The sequence below is a fragment of the Heteronotia binoei genome, chromosome 1 (assembly GCF_032191835.1).
Source record: "Heteronotia binoei isolate CCM8104 ecotype False Entrance Well chromosome 1, APGP_CSIRO_Hbin_v1, whole genome shotgun sequence".
In the NCBI taxonomy this organism is placed as follows: Eukaryota; Metazoa; Chordata; class Lepidosauria; order Squamata; family Gekkonidae; genus Heteronotia; species Heteronotia binoei.
In genome coordinates, this window is record NC_083223.1 from 216,522,097 (window position 1) to 216,547,586 (window position 25,490).

Below are 25,490 nucleotides of genomic sequence, written 5' to 3' on the forward strand. Positions count from 1 at the left end.
TGAGGGCCCTGCGGAACCTTGAACAGTTCCGCAGGGCCTGTAAAACAGCCCTCTTCCGGTTGGCATACAACTGACTGATATCGGGATGCCTGAATATTTAAACTTACGAACATCAGAATATTGAACATTGGAATACTTGAAGAATTGATTTAAGGAAGAGGTAGCATAGTGAGTTTTATGTATTTTTATGTATTATTGTATAATTATTAATGTATTTTAATGTATTTTAAACTGATTTATTGTTAGCATTTTGTATTGTAAGCTGCCCTGAGCCCGCCTTGGTGGGGTAGGGCGGGATATAAATCGAACAAATAAATAATAAATAAATAAATAAATATAACGGTGAGAGAAAAAAACTATCCATCTTTTTCTTCCCATAATACATATAAGCGTGCCAGCCGAATTTATTTCCATGACCTTCCAACGCTAAAAGTTTTTTATTCAACAGCGTCACCCAATCTTTTATCCACACTAAACAAACTGCTTCATGATATAATCTTAAATCTGGTAATTGGAATCCTCCTCTTTCTTTAGCATCTATTAAAACTTTCATTTTAATCCTTGGTTTCTTCCCAGCCCATACAAATTCCAAAATCTTCCTTTGCCATTTGTTAAATTGTTTACTGTCTTTCACAATCAGAATAGTTTGAAACAAATACATTATTCTCGGCAAAATATTCATCTTAATCGCAGCTATTCTTCCAAGCAATGACAAGCTTATTCCATTTTATCATATCTTTATCCATTTTACGCCATAGCTTTTCATAGTTATTTTTGAACAGGTCAATATTCTTCATTGCTATTTCCACACCCAAATATTTTACTTTAGAGGTAACTTCACATCCTGTTACTCTGCAACTCCTTTTGTTTGTTTACTTGCATATTTTTACATAAAATTTTTGATTTTTCTTTATTAACATAAAATCCCACCAGTTCTCCATATTCTTGTATTTTAGCTAACAACAAAGGTGTTACTTGTGTAGGATTTTCATTTATAAACATTATATCATCTGCAAAGGCTCTATGTTTGTAAATAAATCCTTTAACTCTCAACCCTTCTATTTCTTTATCATCTTGTATTTGCATCAATAAAATTTCAAGAGTCATTATAAACAACAAAGGTGAAAGTGGGCAACCTTGTCTTGTACCTTTGCTGATTATCATTTCATCTGTAAGATCTGCATTTATACATAACCTTGCACGTTGTTCAGTATATATTGCCTTTATCATTCTTATAAAGTTTTCCCCCAACTCTGTTTTCTCCATTACTGCAAACATAAAGTCCCAGTTCAAATTATCAAAAGCTTTCTCTGCATCTGCAAAGAACAATGCAACTTCCTTCTCTGGATGTCTTTCATAATATTCTACAATATTTACAACAGTTCTAATATTGTCTCTTATTTGCCTTTTCGGGAGAAATCCCGCTTGGTCTTCCTTTATGAAATTTATTAAATATTATTTAAGTCGTTCTGCCAAAATTCTTGTATATATCTTATAGTCATTATTTAGTAATGAAATTGGTCTATAGTTCCTTACATTCGTGACATCTCTATCTTCCTTAGGAATCAAAGAAATTACAGCTTCCTTCCATGTATTTGGTATTTTCCCTTTTATTCTTATCATATTCATCAATTTTTGACGTTTCGGTACTAATGCTTCTTTAAAAAAATTTTAAATTTTTTGCCGTATATCCATCTGGCCCAGGTGCTTTTCCAATTTTCATTGCATTAATCGCTGCTTCAATTTCTATTTTTTCAATTGGATCATTCATTTTTTTTTTCATATATTCAGTTAAGGGTGCTGTTTTAATCTTTTGCAAATACACTTCCATCCTTTCCTTCTTTACTTTAACACCTTTAAATACTTTAGCATAGTACTTGAAAAATTCTCTCTTTATTCCTTCTTGATCTACCATCTCTCTTCCATCAACCACAATTTTATTAATAATTTTACTTCCTCTCTTTTTCTTCAGTTGCCAGGCCAAATACTTTCCAGGTTTATTCACTCCCTTAAAGGACTTCTTTTGTAATTTTTTCAAATTCCATTCCAATTCCTTATTTAACAAATGTCTCGTTTGTGCTTGTAATATTGTAATCTCCCTTATAATTTTCTTTTTCCTTGGCCTTTTTCTCGATTCCCCTTCTTTTTTCTTTATTTCATTTTGAATGTCCAACATCTGTTTTTCTTTTGCCCTTTTGTCCTTATTGTTTAATGTAATCAGTATTCCTCTCATTACGGCTTTATAAGCATCCCACACCATCTGAAATTCTATATCATCTTTATCATTTATTTGGAAGAAAGCTTTAGTTTCATTTTCTAGCTATGTCACTAATTCTTTATTTTGTAGTAAATCTTCATTTAATCTCCATCTTCTCGACTTTTTAGACAATTTTGTAATCCATAATATTTGGTTATGATCTGCACCTATCTTCGGTAAGATCTCTATTTTCTTAGTTATAAGGCCTAAGTCCTTTGTACCCCATAACATGTCAATTTTGGGAAAAGTATTATGTCTTGCTGAAAAAAAGTATAATCTCGTACTTCAGAATTAAATTTCCTCCATAGGTCTTCCAATTTTTCTTGTTTAACCAGTTCAAAGACGGATTTTGGCAATTTTCCTTCTTTATTGTTATTTTTCCCCCCAGATCTGTCCAATGTATTCTGAATTGTTTCATTAAAGTCTCCCATAATCATGACCTGGTCATATGTCACTTTATCAAGTTGTTTTATAATGTCTTTAAAAAAAACATCTTTTGCACCATTTGGTGCATACAGTCCCAATAATAAGGTTTTTTCCCATTTATTATTACTTCCACTGCCACAAATCTTCCATCTTTATCTTTAAATATTATTTTTGGGTCCAATTCTTGTTTAATATAAAAAAATCACACCCCCTTTCTTCTGTTCAGCCAATGAAAAAAATTCCAGTCCCAATTGTTTAGTCCATAAAAATTTATAATCCTTTTGTTTAATATGAACTTCTTGTAAGCAAATTATATTACAGTTTTGTTTTTTAATCCGATGAAATATTGCCTTTCTTTTTTGTAGTTAATTTAGTCCATTTACATTCCAAGATAATAATTTATAATCCATCATGGTGCAAATTCTTTATTCTCTTCATAAAATTTACGCAGCTCCTCTGTATTTGTAATTGTAATCCTTCTTCCTTGTAGCTCAAAGCTCAAACCTTCAGGTATTATTCATCTATACCTCATTCCATTGTCACGTAGTTTTTCTGTTAATTTCTTATGTGTTCTCCTGTCATATATCACTTGTCTTGGCAATTCTTTCATTATTCTTACTCTGCTTCCTCCCACTATCAATGTCTTTTCAAAAATTTTATTCTAGATTTTCCCCACCATTCCTTTTGTCATATATCTTATAACCACATCTCTTGGTAAGTTATTTTTCTTGGCATATGATGAATTCACTCTCTATATATAATCATACATATTTCTAGTCTCTTCAGGATCTTCCTCCAAGAAATCAGCAATTATTTTTATTACATGTTCTTTTAAGTCTGTCCCTTCTTCTTCAGGTACTCCTCTCAGACATATTTGTGTCTCCATCAATTTACAGTCATGGATTGTGATTTTTTCTTGCATTTTTAATAAGGTGGAAGCCTGGAGTTTAACTTTCCCTTCTACCTCCTGCACTTTTTTTGACACCACCAGTGTTTCATTTCTAAGCTCTTCCATTTCTTTTTTAAAGTCCTCAATATCTTTTTAAAGTTCTTTTTTGCAAGCATTTATCATCTTTTCCACCCCTTTCATCATCCTAGCTTCCATTGCTTCCAACTGATCTTGCATCTTCTCCAATGAGGCAGCCCTTGCACAGGTTACGTTTGACTCTGATATTAAAAAACAGTGAAAAATTTGATATCACCAAATTAAATTTCAGCTATCGGGTTTGATAGATTAGAACTTGCCCTTTCAAATGAGCCTAATTTCACTGTAGATCTAGATGTATGTAGTAGTAGTAGATCTAGATGTAGTAGATCTAGATGATCTAGATGATGACGATGGTGTCTACATCCGCTATCGCACCGATGGCAGCCTGTTCAACCTGAGGCGACTAAAGGCCCACTCCAAGACAATGGAAAAACTCATCCGAGAGCTACTGTTTGCTGATGATGCTGCACTCGTCTCCCACTCGGTATCAGCTCTGCAGCATATGACGTCCTGCTTTGCAGAGGCTGCCAAGCTATTCGGACTAGAAGTTAGTCTGAAGAAGACAGAAGTTCTCCACCAGCCTGCACCCCAGGAAGATTATCACCCTCCCTGCATCACTGTGGGTGAATCAGTTCTGAAGACAGTCCAGCAGTTCAGCTACCTGGGGTGCATCATCTCCTCAGATGCTAAGATCGACAAGGAGATTGACAACAGGCTGGCAAAGGCAAACCGTGCCTTTGGCCGACTGCACAAAAGAGTGTGGAGCAACAAGCATCTGAAAAAAGGCACAAAGATCAATGTTTACAAAGCGGTTGTGATGACAACCCTCATCTATGGCTCCGAATCGTGGGTTTTATACCGTCATCACCTGCGACTCCTTGAGCGCTTTCATCAGCGCTGCCTTCGCACCATCCTCAACATCCACTGGAGTGACTTTGTGACCAACACTGAAGTTCTCAAGCGGGCGGAGGTTACCAGCATCGAGGCACTGCTGTTGAAACTGCGCTGGGCAGGGCATATTTCTAGGATGGAAAACCACCGCCTTCCCAAGATTGCTCTGTATGGCGAACTCTCCACCGGCCATCGAAATAGAGGGGCACCAAAGAAGAGGTACAAGGACTCCTTGAAGAAATCCCTTGGCACCTGTCGCATCAACCATCACCAGTGGTCTGACCTAGCCTCAGATCGCAAAGCATGGAGGCACACCGTCCACCAGGCTGTCTCTTCTTTTGAGAACGCACGCATAGCTGGTCTTGAGGACAAAAGGAGATTGAGGAAGAATCGCACTGCTACAGCACCAACCCTAAATCAGACTTTTCCCTGCAGCCACTGTGGCCGGACCTGCCTGTCCCGCATTGGTCTTGTCAGCCACCAGCGAGCCTGCAGCAGACGTGGACTATTGCACCCTTCTTAAATCTTCGTTCGCGAAGCCAAGCCGAGAGAGAGAATTTCACTGTCCTCCGACCTTCCCAGGCTCAGATATTAATTTTTAAAAATTTAGCCTCCCAGTAATGGCCGCCGATGTTTTTCTGTGGTAATACAATCCGAGAGTAGGTCCACTTCTTCAATAATTACTTCCTGCTTTGCTTGCCCCAAGTCATGTTCTCATTGGTAACAAAGTCTCACGATACTTGATGTATTTCCTATGTTGACTGTAGAAACTGCAGATCTTTGATGATGGTGCTTTCACTCCACAACCGCAGGTAGACAAAACAATAAATTCCTTTCCAATTTTTAACACTGTCCTTAATTTAACAAAGTCCAAAATTCACCCCTTCTCCTCTTCTTCTTCCAAGCTTTCAAACTTTCTCTTTCCCACCTTCTGATATTATTTTGTTTTGCTTTAAAATAGTCTCGGAATGGTAGATAACAATCAGCACCTTTTTCTAAGGTTATCCAAATCAACACTGGTCTTGTACAGCATCAGATGTTTAGCAGTCTCAAAGAAGATTAGGATCTTGTCAAGCTTATGTCAAATAAATGAATTTGTAAGCTTCTGCAGATGATGAATATGCAACTCTTCTCCGGGGATTCCTCAAAGGAGCCCCCCCCGGAACTCCCTTTTAGCCAAGGTAAATCACCTCAAAGTTTCCTTATGCATATCTTGGACTAATCTCTCACTGAGAAAAGTAGGCAGAAGGCAAAAATTTGCCCTTTACTACCCCGAACAGAAGCTCCAGTCTGCCCCCCTTAGAGACGCAGGTCAGCTCAGCATTCTCCAAATCCCGGAAGTCCAGTGTGCCATGAATTGTTAGTGGTTCAGAGTTTAAGAATATTAGAACTAATGTGTTAAAATATCCAACCATTTTAGAAGAGATGTTAGTGCTTGGCAGTGGTATGAAATGAAACATACATTAACTGAGCGATGAGGAAAACTTGGTTGTTACAAAAAGAACCTTAGGATACTGGATTTCTTCTAGCTTCTGACATATTATTTTAGGACTCTTATCAACAGAATAGTATTAATTTTTTACCAGATGTGTTTGAATTGGATTCTCAATTTTTCTTAACTACAAGGGCTCATTCACAGAAATGTGCATCACGGCTGCAGTATCAAGCAGTCTTGCCAACTCCCAGTTAGGAGATTCCTGGGGATTTATGGGTAAAGTCTGGGGTAGGTCCTCAGGAGTTGTTAATGCCATTGTCTGCCTTCTAGAGCTGCCATTTTTTCAAGGCCCCACATGGAGGTTAGCAAATGTCATATTGAGTGACAACTTAAAGATATTAAGCTGTCAGAGCTACATTCTCTCTTGGCTTGGCTTCGCGAACGAAGATTTAAGAAGGGTGCAATAGTCCACGTTTGCTGCAGGCTCGCTGGTGGCTGACAAGACCAATGTGGGACAGGCAGGTCCGGCCACAGCGGCTGCAGGGAAAACAGAGCTACATTACAGATAGAACTTTTACATTCTCTGTATCAATTCAAAATACTATGTTTTTCAATGGACCCATCCAGCTCCCACTTCTCAGGTGCTGACAAAACAAGTGCTATAGGCATGTGTAAGCCAGCCCTTCTTTGGATGTGAAATCTATATTGAACAGAGATCCGGTTTTAATATGGCTTCCTGAGTGCTGGTGCAAGGGGGTGAATGAATTTGTCCTCTTGTACTAATGCTAGAGCTGAAAAATTCAAGTATGAGCTCTCTTAGTGCTGGTATGATCACACTACCAGAATAAAGCTTCAGTTAACATATTGCAAGGTGAAGCCTGATTTTGTCTGAAGCATGGTATCAAAATAATATTTATTGCTTTTTTGTTTGTTCCCCAACTTTGTTAACTTTTATAGACAAATAAGAACTGTAACTTCTCAAGTAAATATTTCTGCATAAAAATGTGTATCCAAGCAAAGATTTTTGGCAAATGAATAAGATGGGCAACGGCCCTTCCATGTGCATTCTCTGTCATGGCTTCTTCCTTGTTGAACAGGCTGCTCAAAGAGGTTAGGTCCCCCACTTCTATAAATTTGCAGAGTGTGCAGAACAGAAATGTTCAAGAGGGCATTTTTTATAAAGGATTTAGAACTGTAGTATAATGGACCAGCTAAGAGGCCATTGTCAGGGAATAGGATTGTAGTCTGCTTCATTGCTTAGTGTATACATAACCTTGTTTTGACTGCACTGTATTCTGCCTTTGTGATTCACTTTCTCCATTGTAGTATGTGATGCGTTTGCATTGTTTTCTAATCCTATACTCCTAGTTCTGTTGCATTGTTTATTGTATGTTTTTATGTTGTCTGAATTTTTTAAAAATATTTTGTAATATGCCTTGAGTTTCAGTAAGAAAGGTGGCTGTAAATGAAGTGAATAAAATCAACTAAATGAAATCAACCAAAGTGCTATGATGTCACAGCCTTTAAACTAATTTCTGATACTAGGTGGTTTTGTCTCAAATCTACCTAGTTGTTTGCAACTAGATTTTAATGATACTATCCCATTTACACACTCATCTGTTGAGAGGAAGATATGCTGATGCATGTAGTTAGCTCAAAATGATCAACCTAGTGCCTCTGAATGTTTGTTCTAATATTAGGTTATAATCTGATTTAGGCTTTGTAACTGTGATGTGTAAAAAAAGTGGTGGGATTTGATGCAAAGGATGAGGCTATTTGTATATCATGCAAATATCGGTAGTGTTCAGATACAGCATAAAAAACCTCTAGATTTTGCATACATGCTGTAATTTGGGATGGTGGAAGTGCAGTTTTTAAGGTTTTATACAAGTCCAGATGCTGATAGAGAGGGAACATGGAGCAGACAGGAGATGGAAGTGATACAAGTGATACAAGCCTATTACATTCAATAGAGTCTGGCTTGTAGGGGTGCAATGCTATTTCCATAAAATCTGAGAAAACTAAAGCATGAATACCTAATGCAGCATTAAAATGAATAAGAAGACAAATGGAAATACAGAGTTTCTAGCTGGATTTAGTTGAAACTGGGGTGCAGCCTTTGTAGGGAGGAGAGTCGGCAGCAGAGGTTTAGAGCATGTGTCGATCTGTGTCAGAAACATAGTTACTGTGGCTCCAGAAAACAGTGAAAAAAGAGGCTGACAAAGTATGGAACAAGCGAAACTGTGAGGACTCCTTTCTATACAGTTCCTCCTCCTTTTTCTCTTCATTACAACATAAGTGGAACTTTTAAGGACTCCACCTGTTATGTATATGGACTCAAGTGAAGACTTTGGGTGTGCCTGCCAGGCTCATTGGAGCCATACGGACTGAGCTTGGGGACTTGGGAACAAAGGGCTGCAGGAGCCAAATCTCTGCAGCCCTAGACCAATCGCAAGCCCCCACCGGTTTGAATGACCCACTGCTGTGCTAGTGCGGGAATCCAGAGATGTATATAAGTTGGGCTGGTAGGCCTCATCCCCAGTCTTGTAATGTAGCCCTATCTTATATCATGTCTATTAAAGAGCTTGTTATCACTCAACTGGTGACTCCTCCATGCATAGAACCCACTATATTATACCACCCCACAGCACTTATTTATGAACTGAGATAAGGCTGTTGCCTATGAAGAAATTTTGAAGTATTGGGGGAGTACTGATACCTTATTGTTCCTTTGTCCTTTTGTCTTATATTTGCACTAAATCAAATGCATGTACAAACATTGAGAGTGTGAATATTTATTGTTGACTGGTGATTTTTTGTAGGGAGGATGGCTGTCCAAATTACTCAGCAGCTGTTCGCTGAAGGAACATGTGTTTGATTCAATTATGTTCTACTAAATTTCAGACACTTTAAACTTTCTTCAACCATTATAATTTTTGTGGACCAGCCATGCATCAGGGAAGATCACGTGGTTGCCATTTTGTGTGATAGTAAAGTGTATGTGTTTTCCTCTTCCAGTATACATGAATCATTCTGATTTATTAGGGTACTCATTCACATGTTCTAAAGTAGGAAAATATGTGCTTTCCTCTGTTCATGTGTAATGGGGATAGCACATATTCAGAGGATTCCCCTCCCCCATTTTTTGGTGATGCTATTTAAGCAGAATGGGGATGAGTAAGTGCTGTGTTTTTTGTAATACAAAAACTCTTTATAGATTTAGCATTGTTTTTAGGTAAATTAAGAAGTCCTTATCAAAGAATGGGGAGCAATGAGACCATACCAGGAGAAGAGGGAACACATAGCTCTGACATATGACACTCACAGCCACCTTGTAGTTTGGCTGATGTATGTGAACTGGGCTGTCTGAGGTCCAAGGTAGAAGGAATTCAGCAGAGAGGGTTCATTTCTTAAGTTTATTCTGTTTGTCTGGGTTCATCTTTTGGGTTTGTTCCACAGCAAGCTCATCCTCAGAATGAAAACTTCAGATGGACTGCTGCAGATTAGTTAAAGAACTGCACTTTTCAAAAGAATTTGAAATCAAACTAGAAGTAATTTTAATGAACATTGTTAAGCAGGGCTTTTTTAAAATCAGGAACACACAGAAATGCAGTTCCATCTGGCTTGGCGTCATATTAGAATAAGGCCTAATATGCAAATAAGTTCCTGCTGGGCTTTTTCTACAAAAAGCCCTGTGTGAAACAATGATGTTGGGGTGTGGCCTAATATGCAAATAAATTCCTGCCCAACTTTTTATACCAAAAGGCGCCGATAGTACTTAAGCTTTATTTTAGACGCCATTCGCAGGCATGAGAATGATACATAGTTTTTTTCTGTTACCCACCCAATTCTGCTACCCAGCCTGCCCCCTCCCTCTCCTCTCTCTCTCTTTCTCTCTCTCTTTCTCACTCCCCCTCCCTCCCCCCCTCTTTTATGTGTCCTTAGTGACTATTCCCATTTGATTTTCTGGATCATGTGCCTGTTACATTGGTCCCTGGGGCACATTAATTTAGAATGGCTGTATAAGGTAAGTTAGTGATCCTTGAAGTTCACTCAGAGGGCATCATGTAAACAGAGATTACTGTCTTTCAGCCTTTCAAAACATTTACGTGGCCAATCCTGAATAGATTGTCACCTTTTGCTTTTTGCCCTTGTTTCTAAAAAGCTGAACAGTATGATTAGGACCTTATAAACTAAGCTTGTAAATGTTTCCAGGAGAATGTTTTTTTAAAAAAAATATAATGCTATTAATTTTTTGTACAATTAACTGTTATAATTTATGATTCCCTGTTTCTGTTTAGATTATTTGGAATTGGTTTGATCCTAGAGCTCTTCTAGATGGGCTGGGCAATTCAGTTCACTTGAGATAGCGGCTGCTAAACTCGAGTTCGGCACCAGTTAGGATCCTGTGCAATTTTAGTATGATATGCAAAAGCATAATATAGCAGAAGAACCATTCTCCCAGTACCCTTCACATCCTGTTGTCATCTGTCAATCACAGAATCATTCTGGGTTATACCCTGCATGGGAGACACCAAACTGAAGTATAACAGTGAAGGCATACCAATAAGATGTCCTGCTGGCTATAGGTCATGGATGACTATAAGGATTTATCATTAATTTCTTTCCTCTTTCACCAAGGAGCTCAGGATGGCATTCACCACCCCCCTTCTCAAAAGAACCCTGAATCATATTTGTCAGAGAGAGGAACTGGAACTAGAATCTAGGCTTCCCAATCTAGTGAGCAACACTCTAACCATACAGCCATAGGGATACATAAGAGAGAAGCACATGATCAGGCCTTGATGGTTTTCATGACCCTTTCCCTGCCTATCGTCTTGGGCTCTGTATTGTGGGAGAAATTTTGCTAGTGTTATACAGATGGGAGTTGTGGGACTTGGTCCTGGGTGGGCTAGGATAGCAGCTAAGTAAGCTCCTCCACATCTCTCTCACTATAACTCCATCTTCACCCATTCCCACCTCCTTCTGCCATCACAGTAACAACACTGTATGCTGACTTAAATCTAATGATGGCATAATTATGTTACTATGCAGGCATGATTTGGAATTATGTTGGCACAGGGGATTTAGTGGTAATTTCATGCTTTTCCTATTAACCTATTTGGGTTAAGCTTGCTTAGGCATCAATGGCATTTAATTTTTTTTTCATTAAGTGGATTTTTATTAGCTCTAAGAATGATATTCCACTGAGTAAAACAAATAACATTTGAGATGTTCTTGCTTTTTCATGAATATTCATGATTATCATCTAGATTGATTTATTGTCAATTCAGTTGGGGGGCGGATAATATGCCACTGCCTTCTTAGCTGCATTGCATCTGCGCTGTATGCTGCCCCCTGCCTCAAGATGTTATCCTGTCCCACAGCTGGGCACAGCCTTCCAATTTATTTTTCACTGCTGTATTTCTTTTCCCCTAGTTATTTAATATGCATGACTTTCTGACTTCTCATTGGCTGAGTTCACACACTACAGCAGCATGGGAGCAAGGGAATCTCACCTATGCTTGTTGTTGCTTCTGAATTGCCACAGTATCTGTTATCTTGCTATAAATGTCATATTTATAGAGCTGGGTAAAATGTGGTGTCCAATCAAAGATTAAAGAAAAGTTAGGAGTTTCTGAGTGATTGGTCAGCTTTCTTGAGGACAGATGTGGTTGGTGTAGCCCCCCTCCTTGTTTGTTTATATCACACTTTTCTTCCCCCCCCCCCAAAAAAAACCCCCAGATTCACAGGAGATATGGAGGAGGGGGCTTGAGAAAGCAAAGGAGGTCTTTCTATGTGCCTTGGAAAAGTCTGACTTTTTTCATAGGTAATAGCTGTCAGGTGGTTTCAATTGGTTCTCAAGAACAGGATGAAAAGTAAAAGGAAAGATGGGCCCTGTACATCAACATATAATATGATAATGAAAATATGAAAGGGAGGAGCAGGATTTTAAGGTACAGATTATGTAGTGATGCCATATACTTACAGTTTGTATATGCTTATAGAAATAGCCACTGTTCCTACTTTTGATGTCTTATGTGAAGTCTTTGCATGTCCAAGATATATGTTTACAGAGCCTCTCTATGCAATCTGAACCCTGCATTTCTTTGGGGGTGAAGACTGTGCAGCTTGTAGATTCTATGCAGAAAAGCTGCTGGCAGTTGGGAACAGGAACAGCTTTGTATAGTCTGGCTCCTTGCTCCACCCAGTTCATGGATCCCTGGATTGAATGTAGTCTGTACAATGCTTTGATGGTCTCTTAGATATGCTGTGTACTCTCTAAAGGGTTTTAGATTAGATCTAATCCCTTGAAATGTGCCCTGGTAGTAACCAGAGATCAGCATTCAGTACAGCTGCTAGATCTCCCAATGACCCATTCTCATCAGTATACTGCAACGCATTCTACAGTTTATTCTTCCAGATGGGCTGTAAGGAAGCCCCAGTAGAGTATATTGCAATCATCTAGCCTTGAAGTTGTGAAGACATAGATGGTGGCCAGGTGGCAGTTTTTTCAGTACAAGAAACTTCAGTTTGTACATTGTTTTAACATTTTGTGATGTGCAGTTAAATTGAATAGTAAATATATATATTTTAATTTTAAAGGTTCTGAAGCAAAAACATGTGAAGTGTATGCATCTTCAGCAAGTATCAGTAAGGAGATTTGCTTCATTTAATCTCTTCTCAGTAAGAGAAGATAGCGGAAAGGCAGCTGAAGATGGCCATGGGACCTGGGTTCAATATGAAAGCATCTTTTATCCTCAGTATAGTATATTTTTAAGGTAAGATTTTAATCTAGTTTTTCAAGTATTTTTGGCTGATGTATGTCTGACATATATTGCTTGATTTCCTGATTTTCAGTTTTCACTTGGATCAGCCTGAAGAATAATGTGAAGAGTAATTATTCAGTAAAATTACTATTATTGAACATTCATTTGAATGGGGTTTTGTCTAATTAAGATAATATGTATCAATTTACTTCTGAATTAAAATCTAATGTGAACTTATCAGTTTCTGATCACATATGAATTCTATTTAATGTAGGAGTAAATTTGGAAATAGGCTGAAATGAGATTTAATGTGAGTTTTATTTGTATTAATTGCTGCTATAAACAAATGTGAATTTAACTGTGTATATGAAAATCCTCTTTGATCTTTCAATAATCTTTTTGGTCATTGTACCATCCTCTGCCATACAGGATCATGCATGGAGGGTAGCGTTTGGATTTAAGGGGGGAATACTATGCAGTAGACCTGCACAAGTGCTTGATCTTTCATCCAGTACCATTACTATTACTGTGATTTCTCTGTGGCCCCTTATTGACCTAACTGTTGCCATAGCTGCTATAGTCTTCCCATACTGTCATTTAAAACACAATATGACTTGATTGTGAAACCATAGTTTAATTAAAGTAATTATGGCTAGAGTGATCATTTGAATATACTAACTACTTAAAAAGGTAAAGGTAATCCCCTATGCAAGCACTGAGTCGTTACTGATCCATGGGGTGACGTCACATCATGATGTTTTCTTGGCAGACTTTTTATGGTAAGGAAAATCAAACAAGGATCAAAACCATGGTTTGAAATTGGGTTGTTATTAACCATAGTTAGTCTTTGAGGTTTTGCTTGATGAATGAATATGGACATCCTTGTTTGTTCCTTGGTATTGTCCTTGCTGCAACACAGACTGGGTTGCTGAAAATCAAACAAGGATCAAAACCAATACCGCTTATATTGTACTGAAGCAGCGCCATAGAATGGTTTTAAAACTGAAATAAGTAAATTATGGTTTTATATGTTTTATTGGACTGATTGTATTGTATAATGTTGTGAGCCGCCCTGAATCTGCTTGTGGAGAGGGCGGGATATAAATTGAATGTAATACATAAATAAACCATGGTTTGAAATTGGGTTGTTATTAACCATAGTTAGTCTTTGAGGTTTTGCTTGATGAATGAATATGGACATCCTTGTTTGTTCCTTGGTATTGTCCTTGCTGCAACACAGACTGGGTTGCTGAAAATCAAACAAGGATCAAAACCAATACCGCTTATATTGTACTGAAGCAGTGCCATAGAATGGTTTTAAAACTGAAATAAGTAAATTATGGTTTTATATGTTTTATTGGACTGATTGTATTGTATAATGTTGTGAGCCGCCCTGAATCTGCTTGTGGAGAGGGCGGGATATAAATTGAATGTAATACATAAATAAACCATGGTTTGAAATTGGGTTGTTATTAACCATAGTTAGTCTTTGTGGTTTTGCTTGATGTACGAATATGGACATCCTTGTTTGTTCCTTGGTATTGTCGTTGCTGCAACACAGACTGGGTTGCTAACTGAATCTCTGTAGGTGTGGTAGAAGAAAGAGCAAAACATTTAAAACATTGTGTGTTGAATCCTTAGTTTAACAAACTTACTATAGTTAGAATAGAACATGCTTTTGCATTATGTTAAACTGAGCCAATGAAAGGAATCTTTAGGAAGTGACATGGTACTACAGGAGACCCAAATATCTGTTTCTTGAAGTTTCACATATGTTTGAGACTAATTTGGGTCTTATCTGAACCCACTTGCATATCTTCTTTCCCTCATTTGCTCGCAGCACTTTGGAAATATGGAGAGAAAAGTGACTTTGGGTGGCCATTAAAACAGAGAAACAATAGTCAGGGCCAGGGGTAAGCACCTGCCAATTCTCTGCTTATGTATGTTATATGTAGCTATGCCATAAAGGTGGCATGAGAAGTGATGGTAGTGTATTCAGATCTTTATTTGCAAGTTGCTGCAGTCTTCACGCCCCCCCCCCCCCATGTTTTACACCAGCTGATGCAACTAGTTTGGAGAAGAGGGGTGTGTGAGGGGACTGGTATATGAGTTCAGTACTTTTTGCTTGATGGCAACCTACACTTGAACACATGGAACACTGCTATCCTGTTTAATTCATAATTTAGCACTATGAAGTCTCCTCTCTGATCTTCTTAGCTTCATGGCCTGTTGTGTTATTATTTTTAAAATATTGTAGCTTTCTCTCTTAGCGACTTGGTTATCAACAGGGTGGAATTCTATCAGGAGCTCCTTTGCATATTAGGCCACACAGCCCTGATGTAGCCAATCCTCCAAGAACTTGCAAAAAAGAGCCTTGTAAGCTCTTGGAGGATTGGCTACATCAGGGGTGTGCGGCTTAATATGCAAAGGAGCTCCTGCTAGAATTCCACCCTTGGTTATCAGAAAATGTCAGAGTACATTTGTGGGCCAAAGAGAGGAATGCTTCCAGTAAGGAGACTTTGAGCATGCTGTGGAATCTCACAGAAATCAGTGATGTAACAGTCACAGGCATGAAACAGCTTAAAAACCCTGCAGAAACTATTACAAGATTTTTCCTGTCTCACCAAAGCACTGTAATGAATTACCAAAGTTAGATTTATAGTTTCCCCCCCTCATTTTTTATATTTCATTCACATTTGAGGCTTGTGATTCCTAGCTGGAAAACAGCAGTTTATGCATCCTGAAGATTATACTTTTCTACAGAGCTTTTTTGTAGAAAAAGCCTAGCAGGAATTCATTTGCATATTAGGCCACACACACCGGTGTCAAGCTAGCCAGAACTGCGTTCTTGCTCAAAAAAAGCACTGCTTTTCCAAAGTGTCTTATTAGACCTTCTGTGGATGAAGTATTGGTTGTTTCTTGCTTAGACTTTTGTGGAAGGCCTGACTGACTGAATCCACAAAAATAATTGAACTGGTTCTTAAACTGAAATTTCTTAATAGAATGAGATGTAGACAAGCAAAATTCTTTAATACAGGCATATCCATAAATAAACTTTCCTAAAACAGTAACTAGGTGTTTGTACCTAAAGCTGTTATCTCCCCCAAATATAACTGCACTAAGCTCACTCTTCCCAAAGATTCAGAGGAACCTGGCAACCAGAAAGGTATTAAGACCAGGCCTCCCATCTCACAGTGGTCTGTCAAAGGCAGGCCATGTGGAGCCAGTACAGACTCCATCTTTGAACCATCCGAACCAGACCCAGGGGAAGATGAGCCAAAAAGAATTCTGAGAGCAAGAACGTACACAGGATCCCATGACTGATACAATCAGCAGAGATAGTCAGCCTTGTCTCCCTAGTAATCCATAATCCCATCTCCTCTAACTCTAGCTGCACTATCTCCTGTGAAACCATTGAAGGTCTAGTACCTCTCCCCACTCAACATCGAGCCACTGACACATAAAAGCACAAACACTGGTCACCTTCTGGACTTTGGATGCTTAAGCCAAGCATCTTATACATACCCAGTTTTAAACTGGCTACTCATTACACCTTGGGCCAACCCATCCCTGGCTCCCCAAAGCATATTTAAACTGGCACTCTGTGTCCCATTTTTGTACATCTCTTGAGGTGCCCATAGGAGTGTATCCTCAGAATCTGTCTGAGCCTTTGACATAAACCACTGACCAGCCATGTCTCCCCCGCCTCCTTCCTTCACATGGATTCCAGACTTCAGGATCAGGTAAATATCACCCTGATCTAAACTAACTTGTCACTATCGATCACCTCTCTGTTTCTTAGGGGTCTCTGTGTTGAACTCTAGTTATTATTTTGCTTGAGTGATTAGTGTGAAGTTATATGTCAGGGGTGACCAACGGTAGCTCTCCAGATGTTTTTTGCCTACAAAAAACCATTGGCCATGCTGGCTGGGGCTGATGGGAATTGTAGGGAAAACATCTGGAGAGATACAGTTGGCCACCCTGTTATATGTTTATCCACAATAAAATTCCAATTATTCAATTAAAGGCCTCTTTCTTCCATTGGTATCTCTTGCAATTTGGCCCTCGTATACACAGAATACAAAGAACCCTTGTGCACGTAGATTGCCCTGTGCATTTATAACCAGACCCAGGCAATCCATGTAACAAAGCCATTTGGTGTTAGTACTGTCCAAATTCCAGCAGGTTGTCTTTTTAAAATATTTAACTGCGCTGAAAGAGTCTTTAAGAAAAATATTGTTCCCTTAACAGTGAGAAGTTTCAGGGATAGTGCTTTCATGGCTTGATCTCCTTTGGAAGACTGCACTGAAGACTTCAAACATTGCAGTATTGCCTTTATTTACAGTTATAGAAATAGGGCATATGTGGAAGTAAAGGGGCAAACATATAGAATGAAAGTTGCCAGCTCTGGATTGGGAAATACCTGGAGATTTTGGGGGTGAAGCCTTGGTAGCCGTAGAGTCTAGTTTCCAAAATAACCATTTTCTCCAGTAGAATTGATCTTGTGGGGATCAACTGAAACAGTGGGAGATCTCCAGGTATTACCTGGAGTTTGGCAACCCTAAGACAACAACTGTACTACCCTACATCAGATCAGAGAGAGATCTGTCCCCTCATTCTCCCCTCCATATTGGCTGGCTGGCTGCTTGGATTCAAGAGTGAATTAATACCTCCTTGAGACAGGGGATGGTCATTGTGGTGCATGCCCTAGGTGTATCTTGATTACAGTAGTACAGTGCACTCTACAGGGCGGCTAACAACATACACAGGTATACAATACAATACAATAGGTATACAGTCATTAAAATTAACACTATTTAAAACAATTCAGTTCGGTTCATAAAAGCAATTCAATAACAAAATCATATTGGCGGGTCCCTTTATTTAACCATCATAAATCAGCAGTCCGTAAAAGCGAGCTTAAAAAGGGTGGTCTTGCAGGCCCTGCGGAACTGGTCTTAAAGGAGACCTTCGGCGTAGACAAACCACCCCGTAAAAAGTCTGCCATGAAAATGTCGTGATGCGCTGTCACCCCAGAGTCGGAAACGACTGGAGCTTGCACAGGGGACCTTTCCTTTCCTAGGCTTAGGGAAAGGCAGTAACAGTGGAATGTTTATCAATAAACAATCAAAAGTACACACGTACAAATCCTTGACTTGAATACTGTAACTCACACTACATGGGCTTGCACTTGCAATTGATCTGGAAATTCCAGCTGGTGCAGAATGTGGTGGCATACCTGTTGACGGAGCTGCCTGTACCGGCACACATTTGGCTGGCGCTCTGCCAACTGCACTGGCTACCGGTTGAGTACCGGATCCATTTCAAGGTTTTGGTATTAACCTTTAAAGCCTTGCGTGACCTGAAGCCGACATACCTGAGGGACCACCTCTCCCCATATATGTCCCAGAGGGCCTTACGTTCTATGGAACAAGACCTTTTGGGATATGAAGTGACTGAGAGAACGACTGAACAAAGCAGGAGTCAAGTGGCACCTTTAAGACCAACCAAGTTTTATTGGGAATGTAAGCTTTCGTGTGTTCTCTAAGCACATTTCATCAGATGAGGGGATCAGGTATAGTGGGCTGAAATACATTCAGTTTGTTGTTTAAGAGTGCAAACTGTGTTCACATGATAAAACGGTGTGACTTGGCCGTTTGGTTTGGATAGCCATAAAAGGTAATAAAGTTCCCTGCCAATTGGTGTTTTTGCAAATCACAGAAGGACATGTATTTCCTAGTTGTAGGCTACCTAATTTACTTATCAGCATCAATCTATACATTATAAATATCATTCTAGTTTGCCATTAGAAAACAAGAATACATAAAATGAAAATGGGTTAGGTATATGTAATGAGATGAATAGCCAATATTCCTTATTTGAGTATGTCAATATAAAACATTATTCTGATACACTATTATAAAAGAGAAATACACTGGAATACTGTGGATGTATAGCTATGCTTACTGAGAGTGGGTTTAGCATATGTAATGAGATAAAAAACCAATATCCATGTTCAGTCCTGGGGAGGTGTTTGTTCCAAGTTTCATAATAATTTGTAATTCAGCAATTTCTCTCTCCATTCTGTTCTTGAAGTTCCTTTGCAGTAAAATAGCTACCTTGCGGTCACCCATTGAATGCTTTGGAAGGTTTATAATGTATAGATTGATGCTGATAAGTAAATTAGGTAGCCTACAACTAGGAAATACATGTCCTTCTGTGATTTGCAAAAACACCAATTAGCAGGGAATTTTATTACCTTTTATGGCTATCCAGACCAAATGGCCAAGCCACACTGTTTTATCATGTGACCAACTGCATGTATTTCAGCCCACAGTACCTGATCCCCTCGTTTGATGAAGTGTGCTTAGAAAGCACACGAAAGCTTATGTTCCCAATAAAACTTGGTTGGTCTTAAAGGTGTACCTTGACTTCTGCTTTGTTCAACTGCTTCAGACCAACATGGCTGCCCTCTTGGATCTATCTGGGAGAACAACTCTTTCCTGTTCTTCCCTTGAGTCTTCAGGTACATATTGTGTATAGAGGTAGAGATATGTCTATGATGACTACACATAATGACTAAACCCAAGGAATATAGTAGAGCCCTGCTTTGAAATTTGCCTTTTGTGATGTAGACAGTTTCTCCTCCGAGGAGTTTTGTTCATGGGCTTGAATTTTAATGAAGTAGCCAACAGCCTTATTTGCTGTGTTATTAATAGTGTTTAGCATTAGTCTTTAGTATTTTGACAACTTTTTATTGAAGTATTGTGTTTTATAGCAATTCTTTCAGTACTGGATCTTGGCTCCCCATAGTACTAATGTTCAAAGGGTACAGTAATACTTGGATTTTATCCAGACATTTGATTAAGATAGATTTGAATTTTCCCAAGCCTTGATATCATTCCCTTGAAAGCCTGCTGAGCATCTTTGTGCTGTCAGGTATTATCTTGACAGGGCTAAATACTGTAGAAAGTTCACAAGGTTGTCTGTGGCTCATGGCAAACAGTCTAAAGGCCAAGCTATATCAGTTCAAAGGCTATCAACAAGGATCAAATTGTATATTCAGATATGCTATGAACTAAGCTAGAGTTATTGCACTACGGGCCTTGAACATCATTTTGCCAGCTGAGTGGCATCTCCAATCATGTGCTTATTGTTGTGACCTTCCAAGCTTCTAACTCCAGGCTTGGATCAGAGAAAATGATGATGGCAGATCTAAGCCTAAATCCAAATTAAATGCTTAGTTAGGGATAACACTAATTGCAAAGGGGAATTTGTTTTCCACACCACAAAACATTCCAGTTGCTGAAAGATTAATGGAGCTTAAAATGGAAGACTTTATTAAAAACAATGTTATAATAAATATATGTTACAACATTCCACAAATACTAAGTTGTCAAAATTACATCCTAGAGGGGAAAATATTTCCCCTGTTCAGACTGTTTCCCCATTTCTCTAAGGACCAAATTCCTTTCACTTAGACACTGTTTAGCCTGTAGTGGAGAAACTATGCACATCCTTCTCTTGATGTATTTATTCCCAGTAAAAACATGGTTGTCTTCTAGAGAAGCTGGATAAAAGATATTTCACAAAGCAGGGCTTGGCTTGAAAAAGCATGGGAAAGAAATGCATTTTGAAATGTGCCTTAACAAGAAAGACAAAGTACTGAGTGGATAGCTGGATAGCCGGTAGCGTCAGTGGAATATTCAGGCCTATTTGGGAAAAAGTCTCTCTTTACGTTTCTTGTTCTTCATGGAAAGATGACTAGCTAGGTAGTATTATTTCTAAAAAACCCTAAGGGTTATAACTAATCATACTATTTCAAAAACAGGTAGTTTGACAGTAAATATTGAAAACATGTTTCAGTAACGTTTTGAGTTTTTTTAAAAAGCTCAGTGCCATTTTTAGGTTGCCTTAGAAACAGTGACATTCACTGGCTGGCTTTGTAGCCACATGAGGCTATTTGACATGCCACCAGTGGCTCTTCTGAACATTGTTTCCCAGTTAGCCTGGTGCACCATGTTCTGGGAATGTGGGCAAGGCTTTTTTTGACAAGGACTTGTGGTTGGCAATTGTTTCCATGTGGACTGGGTCAGCTTGCCCTCCTCAAAGCCTCCAGACTTTCTCATCTTGTGTAGCTGCCAGAAGGACAGTAAGCTGGCCTTATAGAAGAGAGAGTAAAACCACCAACACTAAGGCAACCACTACCTCTATGGCAGCCACCCAGGAAAAGAGCAATCTGGGCACAGTAGAGCAGGCTGGCCAGCCCTGTCCTTCTCTGGTTACCTTGCCTGGACTGTTGAGCCTTATGCAGTGGAGAGATTGGGAAGTTAAGCGATGGGAACCCTTTCCATCAATTCAGATACACAAGGGCTGGCTGGTTCAGCAGAGATACCCTTACAAGTTTGGAATTACTCTGGTAATTAAAGATGTTATTGTTGTGTATTTTATATGAATAGTTATATCTCATATTTCCAGGTGGGTAGCTGTGTTGGTCTGAAGCAATAGAACAAAGTTGATTTTATTTTTTTATTTTATTTCTTTGGCTTATATCCTGCCCTCCCCGCCGAAGCAGGCTCAGGGTGGCTTACATTTCATAAAAGTCACATAAAACCCAGCATCAATATAAGCCTCAGTCCTAAATATATAAAAATACAGAATAAATAAAAACATAAAAAGTATTGGGTGTTATTTCGATCTCAGAAAGGAATAGGTCTTAAAGTCACGATTGTGCATTTGAGGTGGGCCAGATAGTTCTGTTGTTATGGACCAGATGGTTCATTGTCTGTTGTCATTGATCTTAGGTAGCAGTGGTGGAAGAGCACTGTTTTGCAGGCCCTGCGAAATTGTGCAAGCTCTTGCAGGCCTTAACCTCCTCTGGAAGCTCATTCCACAAGCATGGAGCTACAACAGAAAAGGCCCTGGCTCTGGCCTTGAGCACCAAAACAAGCACAAGCCTACAATATGAGATAAGCTTACATTCTCAAAAAAACTTTGTTGATCTTAAAGGTACTACTGGACTCCAACTTCCTCAAGCAAATTTTGCTACCCTGACTGAAGTGCTCTCTGAGGAAGTTGGAGTCCAGTAGTACCTTTAAGATCAACAAAGTTTTTTTGAGAATGTAAGCTTATCTCATATTGTAGGCTTGTGCTTGTTTTGGTGCATGACATACAGTAGAACGGCTTTTTAAATGGAAATTTTGAGTGTGGCTTTCTACAAGGCATGAAGTAAGTTCTATTGCCTTAGAAGAAGTGTTGTACTTAGGGTACAGAGAAAAATGGATACATTTTGTCTTTGGAGACTCGTTGGAACAGTCGATGATATCTCTACCTTGGAGTGAAGATTGTTTTTTTAATCAGTAAATTTAGTAGCACTGGTTTTTCACTTATTTGTTGACTATTGATTTGTTGTAAAATTACGGGCTGATTTTAAGCAATTAGAATGGAAATAGGGTTCCATTGATCAGCAAATTAGATGCTAACTTAGAAAAGGCATTGCTGATTGCTTAAAGCATATGTTGAATTGTAGGGAAATGCTACAAAAGGCAATAGTTCTATTCCAGGCTCTGATTTTGGGAGGAAGAGAAGAGGAGAACTAAATTGTTAATGAATTAAAGTTTCAAAAGTGATGGACTGTATTTAAAAACTATCTCTCAGAACTTCAGTTTACTAGTAAAGCCCAGAAAAATAATGTATAGAAAGAAAACCCATGAATAGTAGAGGATATAAATACTTTAAATCTCATTTGATAAAAAGGAAGGGTTTTTTAATATAACAGACCCAGACTTCACCTAGTCTTTTTCACTGGCAGATCAGAAGAACTGTGGTACATCAAAGTATTTGTAGAGGAGGTTTTGGAAGGCCTTACTACTGAAACTCTAAGTAATCAGTAATAAGAATAAGTAAACAGTAATAAACCAAAGATACTCTAAATTAAAGGAAATAATTTATATATAATATCTGTTCAGACATTTCTCCCTAAGAGGCGGAGGACATCTAGGGTGTTTCCCACCGTCCAATCAGGGAGGCAGGAATTTTTCAAAATCTTCCTTCCTGTGGCTGTGGGAACCACCCCTTCCTCAGTTCCTTTCCTGCCTCGACAGGGAGAGCAAGGCTTAGGATAGGCTCCTATCCCTTAATCTTTATTTCTTATTTTAATCTTTATCCTTCACTCTTCTTCCTTCCCTTATACCTTTAAAACAAACAAACAAACCTTTCCCTCCTGCTTCTTCAACTTCTTTCCTTGGTACCTTCTCCTTTAACGAGGAGAGCTGCCTCCCCCCCCTCCTCTTGCCTCCTTCCTCCCTCAACGAGGAGAACGGCGCAGCAGCGGCTCAGGCGCAAAGCCGCGGTGCGAGAAGAGCAGCGGCGCGAGGAGATGGAGAGGCGCTTTAGGGATGTCTTTATGGGAGACGATGCTCCCGCAAGCGGCCGGAGCAGCACCGAAGAGACGTCCCCCGGAGCCGGCATGACGTCGGGTCTTGCCTCGGCTGCCGGCAACGTGCCCTGTAGGGGCGGGCCGCAAAGGAGCGGCAGAAAGCGGCGCTGGTCTTCCCCAGCTGGGAAAGAGGCACGCGTGGCTGGGACTTCCCCCGAAGACGGCGGCCATGTTCCGGAGCGCAAAAGGGCGCGAAACGGAACAGAGCGGCAACGAGGGACTGCGGGACGACAAGGAACAGTGGATACCAACCCCCCGCCGGGAGATTTTGTCCAGGAGGAGGCCCAGCCCATTCCAGAGCTCTTCCAGCCCCAGAGAGGCTTGGGTAACGTACCCCACATGGGATCTTCATTTATTTCAGAATTTTTAGAATCTATTAAACAAACCGTGGGGGCAGCAGTCTGGGCAGCCTCTCATAGCAGGCCAGGCCCCTCTAGCTCTTGCTCCTCCTCCAGATTCTCTCCCCCCAAGAGAACCAGAGAGCGTGCCGGGCTCCCTAAGACCCAGAAGAAGTCCCTAGCCAGTGACCTCTTGGAAGAGAGATCTCTTGACGGAGACCCGTCTGAGAGCTCTTATGAGGGAGACCAGGAGGAGGGCGAATTCCTATCAGATGAGGAAATAGACGAAATGCCTGCCCTGCAGCCACCTTCACGGTTCTTCAAGGCAGAGGACTACCAGCCCCTCTTAGCTAAGGTGCTGTCAGCACTGGACCTCCACGTTCCCCCTGAGGAGCAGGAGACCAACAGCCCTTTAGCTAACCCAAAAAATAAGCCCAAGGGGAATACCAAATTATTTCCTTGCCTGCGGTCCTCTGAAAAGGTTTTTCCTTTTCCAGAGTTTTTCGAACGCCAACTAAAATCAGAATGGGCAAAACCAGGTGCTAACAAACAAGTTCCAAATGCGATTAAGAGGTTGTATGATTTACCCCCCTTTGCCAATGACATGCTGCAGGTCCCTCTGGTTGATGCCCCAATCGCAGCTCTTCAATCTCATGGGCTGCTAGCCGAGGATGGCCATGGGTCAGTCAGGGATAACTGGGATGAAGATTGACTTGGCCTTGAAGAAGAGCCATGAGGCTACGGCCTTGGCCATTAAGGCATCCGCCACAAACTCCATAGTTTCTAGGGCGGCAATTGTTTGGTTAAGACGACTAACCCAACTATTACCAGAGGCAGACAAGAGGATCCTGGGGGGCACTAACAGGCTCCTTAGGGCAGCTGAATTCTCTGCAGACGCTTCCCTGGACGCTCTTACTTTCTCCGCCAGAGCGATGGCGTCAACCACTGTTGCAAGGAGGGGCTTGTGGCGCCGGGCCTGGCCTGCAGACGCTCATTCTAAATCAATAGTTGCAGCCTATCCCTTCCAGGGAGAAAAGCTCTTCGGGGACACCCTAGATAAGATCCTAGTGGAGACGCGGGACAAGAAGAGGGCCATGCCCAAGTACCTTAAACGTCCAGACAGAAGAGGTTTTGGGTCTAGCTTCGGGCCATTCGTCTAGCACTGCTGCACTTCCAAGACGAGGTCACGGGACAGCACGTGCTGGTGAGGACAGACAATGTAGCAGCAAAAGCATACCTAAACAATCAAGGGGGGGTCCAGGTCTGGTGCCCTCCACAGGGAGGCCATGAAGTTATTTGAATGGGCGGAGCTCCACCTAAGATCAGTAAGGGCAGAGCACATCAAAGGGGCCTACAACGTCAAAGCAGATTGGCTCAGCCGGGAAAGCATACAATCCGGGGAGTGGTCCCTCAACAAGTCTCTTTTTCAGCAACTAGTGAATCACTTCGGGCAGCTGAGGGTGGATCTATTTGCCTCCTATCAGAACCACCAACTACCTCGGTTCTTCACGAGGTACTTCCACAGCCAGGCAGCAGCGACGGACACCCTGACGTCTCCCTGGCCACAAGAGCTTCTGTATGCCTTTCCACCGATCCCAGTCATCCCGAAGCTACTCAGAAGAATCAGTCTGTTGGGAGCAGAGATCATTCTGGTTGCACCCTGGTGGCCTCGACGTCCTTGGTTCTCATCAATCCAGCAGATGTCGGTGATGGAGCCCCTTCACCTGCCAATCTGGCCAGACATGCTATTACAGGGTCCAGTGTGGCATCCACATCCAGAATGGCTGAGATTGACTGCATGGAGATTGAGAGGAGATCGCTGTTAGGTTTCGGCTACTCCGGTGAAGTGACGGATACCATCCTAGCGTCCAGAAAGGAATCCACTACACGGATCTACAACATGTCATGGAAGGCCTTTCACAGGTGGTGCCGGAGGAAGGGAGTGGA

General features: G+C 40.4%; 1 protein-coding gene across 3 annotated transcripts in view; it reads left to right on the top strand.

The window, feature by feature from the left end:
* CAMKMT (calmodulin-lysine N-methyltransferase) overlaps positions 1 to 25,490 on the top strand; it is a 551,334-nt gene that overhangs the window by 3,724 nt on the left and 522,120 nt on the right. For all 3 annotated transcript variants that reach the window (XM_060247632.1, XM_060247636.1, XM_060247645.1), the window contains exon 2: positions 12,604 to 12,779. In XM_060247632.1, coding sequence (XP_060103615.1) covers positions 12,604 to 12,779 — 176 coding nt within the window. The remainder of the gene's footprint in view (positions 1 to 12,603; positions 12,780 to 25,490) is intronic.